This window comes from Solenopsis invicta, chromosome 13, assembly GCF_016802725.1.
Source record: "Solenopsis invicta isolate M01_SB chromosome 13, UNIL_Sinv_3.0, whole genome shotgun sequence".
NCBI classification, from domain to species: Eukaryota; Metazoa; Arthropoda; class Insecta; order Hymenoptera; family Formicidae; genus Solenopsis; species Solenopsis invicta.
The window spans coordinates 62,501-81,646 of NC_052676.1; the positions used below are offsets into that span (position 1 = coordinate 62,501).

Here is a 19,146-nt window from a genome sequence, read left to right on the forward strand (position 1 = left end):
AACTAAGAGCATCGCCATCGGACAAGGAATCAAAGATTTGAAGAGTACCCAAGATATCACGGATCAAACTAAAGAAATAAATAATTCCCCAGGAATTAAAGACTCAACAGCATTTATCAACAAAGTACGGAGTCAACAAGTTACCCTAAAAGAAATTTCTATTAATCTATATTACGAGAATAAGAAGGATACACCACTGAACAATCAGCCCACAAACAACTCTCAAAAGACGATGAAAACATATTCTAAATCAGTAGAAGATAAGGAAAATAGTAATAAGTTAAAGTAAGCATTTTAAATTTATCTAACAATAACATGAATAGTTTAATTAACCTCAAAATTCTACAATGGAATTGCAGAGGGCTAAGGGGAAAAATTTTTGAATTGGAAAGATATGCACAAGATTGGGATATTCTTTTATTAAATGAAACATTTTTGAAGCCAGAGCAACCGGACGTCCACATACACAAGTTTGAGATAGTAAAATTCGATAGATTATATAATAATGGGAGGGGGAGGGGGGTATTGCCTTCCTAATAAAAAAAGATATTATTTTGGAACATGTTTTCTGGGAGTGTTCCAGGTACAGCCAGGAAAGGAGAATTATGTTAAAAAAATTTAAGAAACATAAAATAAATACGATAGATATTAGGGAGATATTAAAAAAATTGAAAACGAAAGAGATTGAAATTATCATTGAATTTATTCTCAACTGTAAATTAGAATATAAAAAAGAAAAATACCAATTGTAATGCGCGTTAACATTAAGTCTTTGTTATATCATATAATACTAATCAACTCGAGAGCAATATTTAATTAAACATTACAAGATCCTAAATAAGAATAATAGTACAAGTTTCCCTAGTTATAAAATTAATTTAAGATATTTCTAAAAAATGTATAGAAATCTGTATTAACCATAAATTAGTTTTAATTTACTCCTTAAATTTGTTACAAATACTACTCATTATGTAATGTCCATTGAATAAGTTGTTGTAACCATAGACTAGTTTAAAACTACATGTGATAATAGATATAAGCTCCATCTACAATATTCCCTGCAAGCAATACGCAATGTAATATGGCTGTATACGAAAAGTCTGGCCAATAAACTATTATCTATCTCTTATCAGGTAATAGTCTTTTATCCACTTTGAAAACATTAAAATACATTTTGCAGCACGGAGTGCCGCGCGCGGCCGCTTACGTAAGTAAAATCTTGCTTATTTAATGTTATTAATGCGAGATATTCACTTCATTCTCTACATTTTAATTTGTTTTTACTCCCATTATTCAATATCTCTTTTTCCCAGCGCTAATTTTGAATAAATTAAGTTAAATACAAATCTAAACAAGAACGCCTTCCACGATCGTAGCTGGATCTTCTTGGTGGTTTTTGTATTTACTCGTATGATTTTATATACTTTCTCAGATTCAACGTTCAAATATCTTTCTAAATTAAGTTAAAGTTAGGTTATATAATGTTATTAATGCGAAATGTTCATTTCCTACATTTTAATTCGTTTTCACTCTCATTACTGTTTAATATCTCTGTTCCCAGCGCTAATTTGGAATAAATTAGAGTAATGTTAAGCTATAATACATTACATTGTGTTATAGATAAACACCCCAAATAAAATAAACAAGCCTTTCACTTTTCCTCATAAGTCTCAAAAATGTTCTAAATCGGCAGTAAGTACTTGGATATATGAAGGAAAACAATTTTTTTTTAAATTGATTAAGATTATTTATAATTATTTTATTTTTATTTTTTTAAGAGTTTTAAAAAGTTTATTTTACATCATTATCCAAGTAACAGCACTGTTATTATTTTTCTACGTTTAATTTTTAAATAGATGTGTCTTTATTTTTAATTTTTTAGTTACGTCTAACAGAATTAATTTCATAAGGGGAAATACACACAAAATTTTAATACTATATTTAAATTTTAATATTGTATTTTATTATAAATATATTTTACTTGCTTTTATGATGATTTTACAATTATTTATCCAATTATTATAAGTCTTAAATAATAAGTTTGTGATACGGCACTCATTATCCGTGTCGCGCACGCCCACTAACGTTCCGCCGCGAGACGCGCGCCCCCGCCTAAGAGTTAAAAATATATTTTTTATCTTATAGTGTTCTCATATCATACATTAATATAATACTTATATAAATTACTTCATTATTTGTTCAAATTCTTTATTAGAGATGTGTTAAATATTTATTTACTGATTAATAATGTATTGTTACATTTAAAATAACTTAAACGTAATTTAAGCGTAATTAAAAAATTTCATACATTTTTTGAAAAAATACATATCATTTAGGTTAAATTAGATTTTAAAATACTATCACTTGAATTAGAATATAAAAATTTTTCAATGAGAATTTCAATAAGAATATAAAGATAGTACCACTTGGGTTTTGTAGAAAAAAAAACAAAGATTTAAGGTGCGTGCGCGCGCGCGTACTACTATCTTACTACTATCTTGTACTAATAAATATTATCTACTTTCAAAATATTGTATTCATAATCCTTTTTTTATACCTCATATATAATTGTAGTATTAGATACTAATATTTCATAGAATAATAAAAAATAATCTTTTATGATTAACTGAACTGAAATAAAGCTATTAAATATAATCATTCAGCAAAGATATTTGAAATAACTTTAATATAAATATGCATTGTGAATGTATTAAATTAAAAATTTGTTTCAAATATTATCTTAAATGCACATTTAATATAACAATAACAGTACAATTTAAATTAAATAAAAAATTGATTAAAAAATTTTAAATTCGATTTTATTGACAGTACCAGTTTTATCAATTTTATTTTGTCTAACAAATTACATGTAATTTTTTTTTTTTTAATGGAAAAATTTTATAGACATCTATTACATTTTTATATATTTGTCGTATTTTGATATTTATTACAACTAAAGATTTTATTTCACTTTGCAACTCTCCTAAAAAATGCAAATACCAAAAACAAGAGATAAAAGAAAAGAAAGAGAAGATAACAAATGTATGTTCCATAAAAAAATATATTATTTTTGATTAGCCATAAATTTTGTATGTTTTTCTCGAGCTTCATACAAACAATAGAAAATATAAGAAAATAAAACTTAATGTAAGAAAAATATATTTGTATTAAAAATATTTAAAATAATACATAAATATAATTAAAAATAAATTATTTTGGAAAATAAAGTAAGTGAAAACATCTCATTTTTGAAAAATTGAACATTGTTCAAAAATTGAACAAGAAACTCATTTAAAAAATGACATGACTCTCTCAATGAAGAATTTTCATATGTATAAAACAGAATTCTTTTTATCAAAAAATTTTGTAGATGTAATGACAAACTTAAGAATATTTTAAAATAACAGGTTGTATATTAAGAAAGGCATTTAATTTTATTGTTGAAAAATGCACACTTTATAAAAGAAGTAAACTTCTAACATTAAATTTCAGCATGCTATGACAAAGTGACTCATCATTGAATATATTTTTACAGAATACAAGAAAAACATAGTCATATTTTTCATGTGAATGTAGACCTGGTATCAAAGAAGAAAATGTTTAAATAATAACTAATGAATAAAATTACGTATCTACCTATCTCCCATGATTTTGATTCCCCTTAACTTATGTTGTTTTTCACATAACCGATTCAAATATAAATTGAACTGCCTTGAAAAATCTTTTTAAAGAAATTTTTATTTTTATTTGTACATATTTTATCTATTTAATGATACAAGTTGACACAAGAATCATTCTATCTTATTTGGTATTCAAAGAGTATTTAACAAAAGATAGAACAATACTTGTGTTGACTTGATACTGAATTAAAAGCACTCATAGTGTGGAAAACAAAAATCGGCTGTTATTTCTTCAAAAAAATAGGAAAAATGTACATGAAATCAATTTTGAAATATTTACGCAGTAAAGGTAAAGTCGAGATTAATATGTTAAGAAATCAATCTTTTATGAATATATAATACTTACGCAGCATTTTGTCGAAAATAATTCCAAAGTTGATGGTCGAAAGCGTACGCTTTATCGTCGTAGTAAAAATGCAACGTATTTTATTATAAGAAGTGACACGTATCACAATAACAAATCAGTGATATCGCAAATGGATGACTACTACGACTCGCAATGTAACTTTATTGGTTTATAAAATATCGTCAGTGCTTGAAGACTGAAGACGAAAATACATATAGCTTGCGAACTCTCTTTTGTTAATATTTTTATTTCCGAGAACCTTGAAGACACACTGACCTCTATCCTTGAAATACGTATTACAACCAATCACAGCAAATCCAGGCTCATCAAAATCTTACGTACAGGGTGTCTCGATAAATTCAATCCAATGTAAAAGGAATATTAAAAACTTTTGTTAGTACAATCCGCTTAATATGTCTACCATTATTCTCAATACATAAGATTTATCTTATCGAAAAACTACGATGAACGATCTTACGAATAACAGCGTTAAATGCATCAATAATATCTATAAAACAGATCTTGTAAGATACACCCAGTACCTAGATGACTAGTATCATTGCGCCATCTAGAGGTAAATATTCACTCGAATATAGTTAAATATCAATATGGCATTACTCCGCTCAATTCAAATATACACCAGTCTGCACTATAAATAAATGTTATCACCAATGAGATACTATTAAAAACCAATGATTTTATGAAAATTCGTGTGACTACTAAAATTTAAGTGGCTAAGAATAAGAAACTGATAATATAATCTTATTCGTGCGGAATGATGCCAATAAAAAGCCAGACACAGGATATTCGCGTGCATATATAATATATTCTTATAATAAATTACATATAGTATAGTATTACTTACTTGAATAGTGATTCCTATATATTTGCTGCTGAAATTGAACATAAAGTTTAAAGAGTTCCATCACTTACATATTCGGAGGAAAATGGTATCAAAGAAAATAAAAATGATGATTTTGAAGTTTTCTACGACATTGTAATGCCGGAAGCAAATTTTGCTTCTAAATTTCATTAACACCATGCAAAAGTATCAACTTTTAGCTTTAAAATACATCTTGTTTTTTTTCGATATTTGATTTTGATATATCAATATTCGTTTTTAAGAGCAATTGTAAAATATCTCTTTTTCCACGTTATTATTGTCCAACAAAATTTGACTTTTTTTGCATCAAACATGAATAGTCAATTCCAATATATTGTTACTTCCTGAATATGAATATTTATTCTCCAAATTTAATCACATTATAATTTTGAGAAAAATTATTAGAGAATAAAAACGATTTTAAAACGGAGTTTCTAAAAATTGAAAAATGAGAGAATTTTTTGAAAAGCTCATCTTTTTTTAAGTAAAAGATTTTAAAACAAACACCCATTACTTATTAAGAAATAGTTGTTCAAACTGTTTCTCAGTGTAATTAAGCATTATGTAAAAACGATTGGCCTGCATCTATTTGAAATGTAGGATTAAAATTTCTTTGAATCTTTGAAATTTCTTTTTCATAGCTTTTTCTAATTGTTATTAGATAGCTAGATGTTCTACGACGGAATAATTAAAAATTGATTAAACGTGATTGAATCGTTGTTAGTCGAATTAAAACGATAAAGTGAAAACTAAATTGTAGTTAAATAAAAAATGTGGTATCAATTAAAAAAATATTAATAATTTAATATCTCAAAAATATGTATAAAAAACAAAAGTAAATAAATAGAATTCAACAGAGATGTGTCAAACACACAAAAGATCATAAAACTTACAAGTTTCAAATTATATTCTCATACGAAATGTTTATTCTATCCCGAATAAAAAACAATTTGCATTAAAAATTTATATTCGTGTGATTTTTGCGTTGTAAAGGAGGTCACGAGTTTTGCCGAGGAATAAAACAAAGTTTCGTAGAAAAAAAACATTCCCTTTTAATGATATATATCATACTTGGAGATGTATAATTTTTAATAATTTAAAAACATGCATTTTTTTAAAATCTCGCGAATTTTTCCGAGTTTCAAATATCATCATCATTACGATACTACTTTTTTATTAGGATGAAGATTAAACAGTCGTTGATACAACCTAGATAGTAAATTGCATGTCAAAATATAATTTACTATAAGCTGAAATAATGTTTTCTATAAGAAATCTATATACACAATTTATAAAAAATTAAAATATTTGAAAATGTATGATCAAATTACATTACGATAGATACGCAAGATTTCGAAGTATCCTATATCTTAAAATTGAATAATAATATCTTAGTTCTTATTAAAATTCACTTATACATTTTGCTTCTAACCGCCTCTCATTTACTTTAAAATGGTCTGTGAGATAATACAATTGAGAACCACCGGACCCAAACAGTCTATTATTTTATCACACCTCTCCCTGTGCAAATGCGAAATTACGATGCGAAATCGAAGGGATGGTCTCAGCGATTAGGCTCCGTGACTTCGTTGAACAGCGGTGTCAACGAATCCATATCTTGGAGGCCGTCAAAATTACCGAGAGGATCCAGATCATCCGTCTCTGTGTCGGCTTCTCCGAGAAAACTGGCCTCGAGAAGATCGGCAACGTTCCTACAGAGATTGTTGGACGAAGCGGTGGCAACATCAACATCGTTGCCGGCCGTGGTGCCGGTCACAGTGACAACTGCGACATTCGTTGCATCGCCTTGTAAACTAAGAGAATTAAGGATGGGACTGGACAATATCGGCTCGCCTGGATCTTGATACACCTCCTGGGATTGCACTGTATGCAGAGGCGTCGACGGGTACGATCTGGAGCCATTGCTGTCCTCTGTGTAAGGTGTGTACGTGGATACCGGTACTGGCAATGGCGTATTAGGATACGATCGCGATTGCATAATTTTTTGTAACGCGCCTCCAGCATCGGCGAGGATGCTCGATGGATCCAACATATCTTCCTCCGACAGATTTAAATTGGTATTTGGCAAAGCGTCGAGAGCAATCGTATTGTTCAATGTTTCTTCCGTGGTCTGTTCGGATAACATTTGCAAATTTGGCTGACCCTCTTCGTCCAAGATCGTAAGAATGTTATTAATGTTTTCGGACGTGATCCCTTTGTCCGTCATCAAAAACTGCTGCTCGTCCGACATAAAGTTTGCGTCATCCAACAAATACGTGCTTTCTTGTCCAATGGAAGGACCAAAATCATTATATTCGCTCGGTACTGGAGTAGGCGCGACGGAACTGCTCGTTGATGGATTGAAGCTTTGACTATGTACCGATGACAGACATTGTTGCGTAGAGATCGGTGACATTAAGGACACGGGATTCACCATCCTGTGCAATGGCACCGATTGCGATCTATAAAATTGTTCATTGCTCAAGTGTCTGCCAGCGTGAAGAAGCTCCGTGATCTCTTGGTCAGGCGGAGGTGGATGACCCTTCTGATATATATTCTTGATCTCTTGTAGATTTTCTTGACTCGGATAATTGATTAGCAATTGTTTCTGAGGCGTCAAGTCCAGAAATTCAGTGCACGGTGGTACCTTCAGCACAACCTATATCAAGGAAACGTTTCACAAATACATATTTTATCAAAAAATTCAACATAGTTTTACTTGCGCATTATTTTGTGCATACAATTCGATGCAATTTTGATCCGTTCTTTCTTTTAAAAGTTGTCTTTTAATTTCACCAATTTTTAATGAAATTAAATAATATACAAATTCGTTTGTTTTTAGGAAAATTAAAGCCAAGTTGTATCGATCGATACGAGCCGTCAAGTGCGAGTATCCGTGTAATATAGTATATTCAAAGTATAATAAATATTCGCAACAACAGTATTAGTATATTCAGATTTTCTTCAAACAAATACCATTAATAAATACAAAATAAATACAAAAACATAAATATTGAGGAAATTATACCATATCGCATAAATATTTGCATTCGCCAGTTGTATACACATCATCAGTGTATATCAGGGTAGTTCTTATTTACTCTTAATCAAAATTTTTTTCGAATTTTTTCCGCGACACGCTCTAGAATAGTTCCAATTCACAAAAAAATAATCCCTGTTAAATTTCAACTCGATCGAACAATGGAAACTCGTTCTCCCAACTCATTAAACATTTGAGTTCCCTGGTATTAAACTTTCTGGATGTTATTAGTTGGCCTGGATCAACATCCAGGCCAACTAACAACATCCACTTGGAGATGCAATATTTACGGTGCAAAGGTATCAACTGTGTATTTGATACGATCAAAGTGTCGTGTATTATAAAATCTGTTAAATCCGAATAAAACTATCACCGCTGATCGTTATCGGCAACAATTATACAAACTGAAATGAGCATTGGACCAAAAGTGATCACCAACTGTGAGTAAACGACGCCGAGTGATCCTTCTTCGCGATGCTTGATCTCATGTTGCATCATCGATCAAACAAATGCTATTTAGGGCTGACATGGGAAATCTTACTGCACTCTGCGTATTCTCCAGACATTGCTCCGTCTGATTATCACTTGTTCCGATCGATGCAACATACTCTAGAAGATGCATACTTTCATAATTTCAAAGTTTGAAAATTTATTGAAAATTGGATCGACTCTCGAGAAGAATTTTTTTATCGTCGCAGAATCCATCTTTCGCCAGAAAGGTAGAAAAAAGTTATAGAAAACGAAGAAAAATATTTTGATTAAGACATTCATTCGTTAGCTTGTTTAAAGAAACCAGTTTTTGAGAAAAAAAAACTCAAAACTAAATCACACTCCTGATATTTAATAGTTTTTATTCAATTTCGATTTTTACCTCCGATGACTTGGTCGTTGCCACTGTCAACACTTGCCGCGAGTGTTCCGCTCCGCTCGACGTTGGTACAATGAAGGTATCCGTCGTCTTGATCGTGTATGGCATGCTGCATGAAATGGAGCGGGAGAGCGTCTTTTGGCCTCGCGATCTGGAACTACTGGCTTGCAAGTTACTGCGTGATCTCGGCACTGGTGTATTGCGCGGAGATACGAATGGACTTGCGTTTGCCGAGTTTGATTTGGATGCGCGGCCGTTAATAGGAGAATGTGGACCAGGTGAGATCGGAGTGAAGTTAAATATTCTGCGTCGCGTATTTGGACTCTGTGGCACGGTATTAGCTACGCTTAGCGTTGCTGTCTCTTGAACATGCTCGACGACATTCGTTTCGAAACTGACGCGACGTCGCGTACCGCTTGGATTAGGGTGATTTAAGAGTGTTGGGAGTATGAGATTATGTTTTTGTACGGGATCCCGTTTTTCCATGGCAATACTTTGCCGAACAGCGGTTACAGGTGCCCGATCGGTGGCGATAACGGGTGCTTTCAGATTCTGTTGCAATATCAATCGCAGTTGCGACACTTTGTCCGACCGAGAGATCTGTTCAGTATCGGAATTAACAACGCTGGTTTCCACATCAGAACTAGACGAGCTACTTTGTTGAAAATACTGTAGCAACTCCTCCTCCTGCTCTTGTGAATTGTTCCCGCCGTTCAAATAATCATCTAAGGCGTCCGTGTCAATGTCACGGACCTTTCCGTCTTTGAAGACCGGCGTATCTTGCAAGAGGCGGATCTGGTCCCTCGTGAGGAGTCCCGAGGATGTTTCTACGTTGCCAGTAGTGGAACGACTCTTCGAAGAGTCAATATCACAGTTTTTAACAAGTTGACTGTCCACAGTCTCAACTGCTTTGCACTTGACAGATTTTGAATTGCTAGCTAGTATCACCGATATCTTGCTGGCGCGTTGAATAGACGCTAACTTAGGTAACAAAGCGTTGGAATGCTCTGGAATCTCCTCTATAAACTTTGTCTGTTTCTCAGGACTGGGCTCCTGCTGTGCAACAATTGGATTATTGGCACGTTTCCTGGAATTTTTACCTTTGACATCGCGCTGCACATTCATCGTTACTCTAGGGCTGCTATTATTTTGTCTGTTATCGCGCAAGTGTACCACTAAACTATCACAGTTAGACTCTTGGGAGACATTGCAAGTTTGTTGCTGTTGATTGCAAATTTTCGATACCTTTTTTTGCCGATTATAGACTATAGCGGATAAATTTAGTTTTGCCAGTGAGTTTTGTGCGACCACTGTTGTTGTTGCTGTATTTGTACCTTGAGGTGACTGGTTGGACTTAATCTTCTTGCTACCTTTGCCGATATTTACTTTACAGTCAATGGCTTTTTCTTTGCTCTGTGAAAAAAAGTTACATTCTGAATGTAAAAGTATAATAAAATCTTGGTTAATCGTATTAATTAAATTAAAAATATTTTCTTTCCTAGCTCTTAATCACTACTTAAAAATTATGAATTTAAGACTATAAGAAAAATTGACAAAATTTCTTTTTATTAATCTTCCCGTTATGTTTTTAAGTAATATGTATTTATTTTGTTATAACATTTATTTTTGTAACAATTTATCTTTTCAGATTTTTTCTACAAAGTAAATATTATAAAACTTTTTTAAATTGTTAATAAAGTAAAATAAAAATAACGTTTGTAACGTAACGTTTAATTATTATTAAAACCAAGAGAAATACTTAAAGAAAATATCTTGCAAATAAAAAAAAACTAAAAAATGATACTCTCTTTATATGTATATTCAAAAGTGTAAAAAAAGATTAACAAAAGACTAATTTTATAATATATCTATTTATCAACTAAATTAAAATATTATCTGTACTTGTATTATACTCGTATTATATATACCTGTATAATAGAATCAGGACAACGAGGTTTCTGATCTTTTATATGCTCGCGTTGCTGTAACTTGCGTTGCAATTGCAACTGGGCCTCTCGAAGCTTAGCAGGCTTGCCACTTACAGGCGTTGTTGGTAAATCCGAAATTACCTCTAATTGAGAATTGGGAATTAATAATGCAATTGTGTGCAAAAAAAATGCAGAAAGAGCATAAGTTGCTTACCTTTATTAGACGATGTATCATGCTGATTCGAAGCTGAAAGAATGCAAACCGCAGCCAGAGACCGAGTATCGACACGAAAATTATCAACAAGATGCCGCGCTAAGGCACTCAAATTTGGAAATTTCAAGCCCAACTCTTTTTCCGCCCATTCTCTTATTAATGTAGATGCAGCACCTAGCATTTCTTCAGTGCTATTTTCCTCCGAATGTTCTTCCTACAGTTATTAACAATTAATTTTTTATCAGGTATTTATATATTACGTATTTTCATGTTTAAAAAGTGCGTAAAAAAAGTAAAAAACAATCAAACACATATAATGTAATAATTATCATGCCACATGATACAATTACATATTGCACATTGCATATTCTTATGTTTAAAAAGTACATATAAAAGTAAAAACAATCAAAAGAATATATTGTATTTGTTGTGATAATTGTCATGTCATATAATTAATAGAACACAATGCTTTAAGTTTAAAATACAACAAATAAAAAAAAATAGAGATAAAATGTATGATAGAGATAAAAAATGATTCAAAGAATTTTCTAAAAATAGCAAGTTATATCGATGAAATGCATTACTGAAAAATTATAGAAAATATAAATTTGTTTGCTGCTCACAGTTTGAGAGCCAGATATCTTTGGCAGTGTTGGAGGATCCAATTTAATTCGCTTGCGCATACCAGCGTAACAATAGCGAGAATTACCCCGTGTGCCCAACCTACGAGGGCGCACTCGCGGATATACTTGTTTCATGACTTTTCCAAAGTCAGCCGTCGATAACGGCTTCATAGAATTTCTTGTACAATACATACTAGAAAAAAAATTATATGAAATAATTTCAAAAAAATATTCTTATAAAGATGTTAAATGATATAAATATATTCACGATTAAAAATCAATATCTGTAAAGTGTCATTATAAATTTATTAACAGAACTACATCCTTTAATTTCTCACTTTAGACATTTCTTTAAATAAAAACATTGAGAATTAAAGAGGGATCCTAATTTAAAACTTTGAAAAAATTGAGAAACTTTTCTCACATTCTTATAGTGAAACTAAAAAATATGTTCCCAAAGTATTATTTTTAAACTTGAAAAATCAACAAAATTATAAACGATTTAGCAATTGTTCAACCATTCAACGCGTTTAGGTTTAGGTAGAAATCCGATCGTTCAAATTGTAAGAAATGCTTCTATTGCCGACCGAAGCAATCAATGTAAAGCAGACAAATAAATTTTTTAAGGTACTAGAAGATCTGTTTTTATGGACCAGGAATAACGGATTAATCAAAACTAACCTGTAAGTATACAAAAATTGTAGTATATTAATAATATCAAAATTTGAAATGCATTGTTCTCAAAATCGTATTTTTCAAATCCGTTATAACTCAAGAACTAATAATCAGATCATCTTTATATCATAGAATAATTCGAAATAACTGTTATATCTTCTGTGTAAATTTATAAAACCAATAAAATGATAATAATAAATTTATTTTTGCCAAAAAAACATGTCGAAAAAATGACTTTTTTTTTTAAACAAATTTTACTTAGAATTTTGTTAATTTTTAACCCGGAGCAAGGTTCGCACAGAAAAAGCATAATACCAAATCAACAATGTCAACAGCGAATCATGATCACTTTGTGCAATATAGCGCATAACTCGGGAAACTGTTAAAATCTTTTGAAAGAATTTATGCTTAACTATTAAATGTGTATAAAAGTACTTCTAATATTTTAATTTATTCGGAGATATAGTTTTTTTTTGTTCTAAATTCTAAATTTCCCTCATTTCTGACCTCTCTGTATTAGGATCCCTTCCTTCAACAATTAAAATTAATAAAATATATTAATAAAAAATAGAGAATTACAAAGCAAATGACTACTGAAGAAAAATTAACTTAAAATTAATCAATGATTTATGATTATATTACAAGGATGTACATTCTAAATTTCTCTCTTTTGCGTTCTGTATGTACAGCGAATAACTTACTTGTATTCATCATATACTTCTTGCTTCGGTAAAGATACATCTGGATCTTCTTCTAAATGAGTCTTAATCCACATAATGGTCTGATGAATTTCGTATCGATTTCCTAATGGATTTAATGGCTGTCTCAACGGATCGACGGTCCCACTTGGATTTGTCAGCAATAACGGAAGTTTCAGGTACAACAATAACTTTTCCTCTATCTTAAGTCGTTCCACCTGCGAAAAGATCTCATCCACGTGCGCTCTAGATTCTTCGCTATAATGAAAAAAAAAAAAATAATATATATTAATGACTTTGACTAGAGTGACACAATTTCTCAAGAATGTAAAAATATATAGAATAAAAAATATAAATGTTGCAAATGTAAAACTAATGTAAAATTTTTTTATTAATTTAAAATTTGCAAGGAAGTAGATGGAGAGAAAAAAAATGTAGAAAATATCTTGAAAACCAAGATATCTGAAAAAATTTTTTCATGCACAAGTTTTGTAGTCATCAACAAATGCAAAAAATGAAACTCTTTTGATCTTGATCGTAAGTATGAAGAAAGAAAAGTCAACTTTAAAACTTAAATAAAAACTCCCAATTTTTATTCAATATCCATATATGTGACAATGAGATTTTTTGAAAACACAATGAAATTCTTTCTAGTTAAGTAATTTCCGAGATATGAGTAAACAAAGTTCAGGTAACGCTACATTATCAATCAAAATGTACCACATGGAGATAACTCAATCAGATTTACAATTCTTGTGTGCTAATGAATATATCTCAGCTTTGTTCTTTATTTCGAAAAGTACTTAACCAAAAAGAATTTTATTGTAGTGCATTAAAAAAATCTTGATATCAGCTACAAAAAATATTAAATAAAAAATGGAGGTTTTTGTTTTAAAATTGACTTTGAAAACTCATCCCCCCAACTATATAAAACATGAATTCACTTTCTATTTAAAGAATGTTTATCTACATGATTGGAAAATTTATGTTAAATTTAACATACTGAATATCCTAGATCATTCGTCCTTTTATATTAATTTAACACAAGATGAACGTCAGAAAGTAACGTAAATACTTAAAAAATTAACATAAAAAAATGCAACGTTAACATAACTAGAAAACAGATTGTGGAAACATTTCTTCAATAAAAAGGTTTATATATCAACATACACATTTTATTTATTCTTTTTATTCATCTTAAAATTTATGTTTCAAAACTTTATTATCTTTGTCATTAGCTCATTTATCTATAAATTTATTTAACACGAATGTTAAATATCAATTTAATGCAAAAAAAACTTAAATAACATAATTATATGTATTATGTTAAATTAATAGTCAATGTTGTATTAAAATTTCAACAAAAATTTTAACAAGGACTGGTTTAAACTGGTTAACACAAATACAAAGGCCTCTCAATTAATTTTTAATGAGAAAAGTGAGTTGAGAATATGGATCAAATGTTTTCCACTATGTATATGCATAAATAGGACATAAGCTAAAAAGATTTGATACAATATTATTAAAGGCTGATGCTAAACAGGTATTTTTGTAAAATAAAAGACCTAAATCTAATTCTCAATCCTGCTAGCATGCACTTAAAGCATTTTGAATGAAAAGAACATTTTAAATCTATAAGGTAAATCTATGAAAAATCAATCTTGCAAAGAATGTTACAAATATTTTCATCAGAAAACAACCTGCTGGTGAAACATATTATCAATAGAAACAAAAAAAATCTATAATTATTTCATAACTATTTAAATAATACATTTTATGTAAATAATTATAAAATAATGGATTAATGACTCTGTTCCATTTTTACTGGAAATCTGTTGTTAGATCATATTCAGAGGCAGATTGTACCTGATATGAGTTCAATGTAAGTTAATCAAAATTGGGTAAGTTAATATTCTTTTTGAACTAAATTAAGTTAAAGTTAATGGCTTATAAAATTAATTTAGTGTTATTGAAATTTATGTAAACACAAAAAAACCAAGTTAAAAGTTTGAACTTAGTTTTTTGTTCATATAACCAAGTTAAAAGTTGCATTAAGATTAAATTAAGTTAAATTAAAAGTTTACTTTAAAAAGCATTATTTATATTAAATTAAAAATTTTTTAAAATTAAATTATTCAATTATTAATTTTTTAAAGTTAAATTATTCAAAACAATTATAATATTCACCAAATAATTTTTTAAATATTATTTTATTTAAGTTTATGAAATAACAAAGAAATATTTGTTATGTGGAAATGTAAATCTTTTTTTTTTATATAATTGTTTTCTTTTTTACATAAATTTTTAACTTAGAAATTAATAAATTAAAGTTTACGTGTTTTAAAAATAACTAGTAATTTTTAACTACAAAATTAAATTATTTAAAATTAACTAAGTTAAATATTATTAATTTTTACCTTTATTGTTTAACTTTTAACTTTTTAACTTTGTTGTTATCAAATCCTGAGGCTAATGTTAATTGATGCCAATCTGTTACAATATTCTGTTCAAATTGCTAACTTAGTTAACAATTACTAGGATTCTATTACAGGTTTGTTACCATACTGGATTAAACTTCACTAAAACTTTCTATTCACTTTTATCAAACTTAACATATATATCTATCTCATTTTAAGTATGAGTATACACTCAGTATACATTCAGCTGTAACAAACAGATCTTATAAAAAAAAAAACAGGAAGCAAAAACATTCTAAAGTAACTCAGATAACCAAGTGTGTCTAAGCAAAATCATGTGATCACTTACAATACTGACAATTTGCAATATATTTAGCTATAGCAATTTCAAATGCAGTGACATAGTATCAACATACAGAAATATATACATGTATTAGCAGCTATTTAATGTCAAGATAGCAATATCAAAATTACTTCAAGTTGTCAGCTATATGACAGCATTGCGATTCTATAATTATGGTAACATAATGGCAACAGCATGAATTTTGGATAAGACATTTCGGACCACAACATAAGTTGCTGACAAGTTGACAAGTACTTATAAACAAATTCAGTTATTACAAGTTCTAGTAGTAGTAACGCATGCTATAACTACATGATTTAATGATATCAATAATACAGATATCAATAATGCAGATTTATTGCTATCTGGTAACACATCCTATCCTATCTAGTACAGACCTTCGAAGGATGCGTTACCATATATTTTCTAAAGCCACAGAGGACAAAGTCCTTCCTTTGGATAAAGTGTGTTGTATAGATCAATCTCGTTATAAATTATAGTATTGGAAAAAATGGAAATCTATGATAGAAAAAAAATAAAACTGTACAAAGAGGTTTCCTTGAAACTTAAAATCGACTTAACCTAATGCCATCCTCTATCATAATCCGAATTTTGTCCTGCTTGGAAGAGGCGCCATGGTTAGCCAAAGTCGCGAATTTGGTAGCGACCAAATCCTGCAGCTGATCACCATCGCCGTGAAAGCCGTTCGAAGCAAATCTGCCGGCCGGTGGCTGTCGTTTATCGAGAATAGTGGCAGCAGCGGCAGCAGTAGTAGCAACAGCAACGGTGACGGTGGCGGTAGCGGTGGCTGTGGAGACAGAAGTGGTAGCGGAGACGGTAGCGGCGTCGTTCTCCACACAAGTGTCACCGCGCTCCTTCTTAATACGTTTACCATCGAAGGCGCTCTCCTCCTCACTCCTCGCGGATGTTTTGCAGAGTTTCGTCTGATCATGATTGTCAGTACTCATCGTAGCCTATATCTCCCCGTCCTGTCCACCCGCCTCCAGCCGGTGGTAACTCACGTATGCGAAAACGTATCGCCTCCCGGTGAATTGCGAGCTACCATGTTGTTCGCCACACGGTGGTCAGCTGGATTACTCGTTAGCATCCCGGCGCGCCATTACTTAGCGAGGCCTTTCGTTCACGCGTAAGGAACCACCACACGAGTCGCCGAACCGCGTACGATATGCGGCGACGCGCGTATCCGTCATAACGGCACCGCGCTTGATAGTTTAAGCTCAATACTCGGGCGCTCACGTCGAGAGCGCCGATAGCCTGATGAAAATTAGGCGAGGACCATGAATCGATACCGGCTACGATGGTCCACGAACATCCGATCGGCTACTCGTCCGCGCTTCGTTGCTCCGTTTGCGCGTTCTTATTCCGTCACCATAGAGTATACGCGATAGACGATATCCAAGTTTTGTACATACGTTACACGCGCATAGCTAGAGACCCTAGAAGTAGAGAGTCTGGAGGTCGATCATGAAACTTTTTCCCTAAGGAGGAAACGTGAAAAGTGAAAAATTTCTCCATTAACTTCAATGGTAAAGATTTTCACTTTTCACGTTTCCGCCCTAGGGAAAAAGTTTCATGATCGACCCCCTGGACATCTCGGGGTTCCACGTGATTGGATGCACGTTATTGTGCACCTAAAATGGCAGCACCAATACGGATCCCTGTTTAATCCTCTTTAGCCAATGCGATAACAGCATACAACACGTTCAAGTGCACATAATGATAAACATACAAACACATAAAGCTCACGCACCCAAGGACTTTGATTCTGTCCATGGGGAAATTTTCCAAACTGAGAAGTCACCACTTTCTACATACTCGCAGTTCATGATTAATGAAACGACTAGAGTTTATTGGTCGTTACGTTAATCATGAAGTGTAAGTATGTAGAAAGATAGCGACTTCTCAGTTTAGAAAATTTCCCCATGGACAGAATCAAAGTCCTTGGGTGTACACCCAAGGACTTTGATTCTGTCCATGGGGAAATTTTCCAAACTAAGAAGTCACCACTTTCTACATACTCGCAGTTCATGATTAACGTAACAACCAATAAGCTCTAGTTGTTTCATTAATCATGAACTGTAAGTATGTAGAAAAATAGCGACTTTTTAGTTTGAAAAATTTCCCCATGGACAGAATCAAAATCCTTGGGTGTACACCCAAGGACTTTAAGCTTGTTTTCTATTCCTGCACTAGACTGCACTGGAACGTTCCTTCTTGCTTTCGCTAACTTTGAAACATCTATCTATTTCATTTTAAGTGTACACTTATTTAGAGAGTTCAGGAACAGAAAACAAACGGTTTGATTCTGTCCATGGGGAAATTTTCCAAACTGAGAAGTCACCACTTTCTACATACTCGCAGTTCATGATTAATGAAACGACTAGAGCTTATTGGTCGTTACGTTAATCATGAAGTGTAAGTATGTAGAAAAATAACGACTTCTCAGTATGAAAAATTTCCCCATGGACAGAATCAAAGTCCTTGGGTGTACATGATCGTGCAGTTCACGTGAAACTTTTCACTTTTCACGTTTCCGCCCTAGGGGAAATGTTACATGATAGACCCCCTGGTTATACTGTCGAAGTGTTGTCAAAGTTCAAACGTGAATTCACTTCGCAAACATAACATCGTGCAGAAATGAAAAGACTTCAAAATAGTCCAAAGAAAGTATTTTATGTTTAATAAAGGCCTACTAATAAGAACCATGTTTATATGCGATAAACACACCAAATTACATAATAAACACAGTAAAAGTAAGGCCCAGTTTCACAACTTTGGGTTTAACCCAAGCTTAGTTGAACTACCGTCAAGTTTAACGCCACGGTTAAACTTCTATCGCGATTCACAACCAGATTTTAACTCTAGGTTACGTAAACCTATAATCTATGCGAAGAAACTTCAACAGACTTATCTTTCTTCTAGAACAAGTAGTGTGATTGGTTGTTATCGAAGAGTAGGGAATGAGATATTACAGGTTCTATACACCAAGGCAAAAAATAATGAACAAATTTAAAAGTTTTGAAGTTTTCTTCTTACATGTTTCCAAATCAGTTTGAACTAAACAATTAAATTCAATTGTTACTGTAAAAATTTACACTTTATTAAGTACATTAAACATTGGAACACTAATTAGAAAAAAATTTCTCATAAAATAAAGAACAACAGATTAGAACGAAAGACAAAATTGAGTTTTGAAAAAAATAAATAAATCTAAAAGACAGCCACTCGAAATAAAAAAAAACTGTTCTTTGGAAAAACACATATATGGTCATCGTAATTATAGTATGTAATCTATAAGTACTAATTTAATAATATTACAAAACTATTTTTACTGTTCTGTTTTATAAGAAATTTCTTCTTTGATTTTTTCTTAAGACTGCAGTAACAGATTCCTTGGTTAAGCGAAATCG

At 31.4% G+C, this 19,146-nt stretch overlaps 2 protein-coding genes across 3 annotated transcripts in view; both read right to left on the reverse strand.

Annotated features, from left to right (window-relative positions):
* The window catches only part of LOC105193617 (probable glutathione peroxidase 2), a 9,249-nt gene extending 4,765 nt beyond the window's left edge, over positions 1-4,484 (reverse strand). The window contains exon 1 of the mRNA XM_026140304.2: positions 4,027-4,484. Within this exon, the coding sequence (XP_025996089.1) occupies positions 4,027-4,033 (7 nt within the window). The 5' untranslated portion in view covers positions 4,034-4,484. The remainder of the gene's footprint in view (positions 1-4,026) is intronic.
* Positions 4,485-5,936: 1,452 nt separating this feature from the next.
* On the reverse strand, positions 5,937-17,108 carry LOC105207020 (DNA-binding protein RFX7). Of its 2 annotated transcripts, none has more exons than XM_011176468.3 (7): positions 16,298-17,108; positions 12,959-13,213; positions 11,583-11,775; positions 10,960-11,173; positions 10,746-10,888; positions 8,821-10,230; positions 5,937-7,568 (listed from the first exon to the last, which is right to left on the reverse strand). In XM_011176468.3, exons 1-7 carry the CDS (start codon positions 16,681-16,683, stop codon positions 6,474-6,476), a joined length of 3,696 nt encoding a protein of 1,231 aa, XP_011174770.1. In that variant the 5' UTR covers positions 16,684-17,108; the 3' UTR covers positions 5,937-6,473. The 2 variants fall into 2 exon arrangements, with proteins under 2 accessions (XP_011174770.1, XP_039312888.1); XM_039456954.1 differs by having other exon boundaries at positions 15,373-16,511.
* Between the last annotated feature and the right edge of the window lie 2,038 nt (positions 17,109-19,146).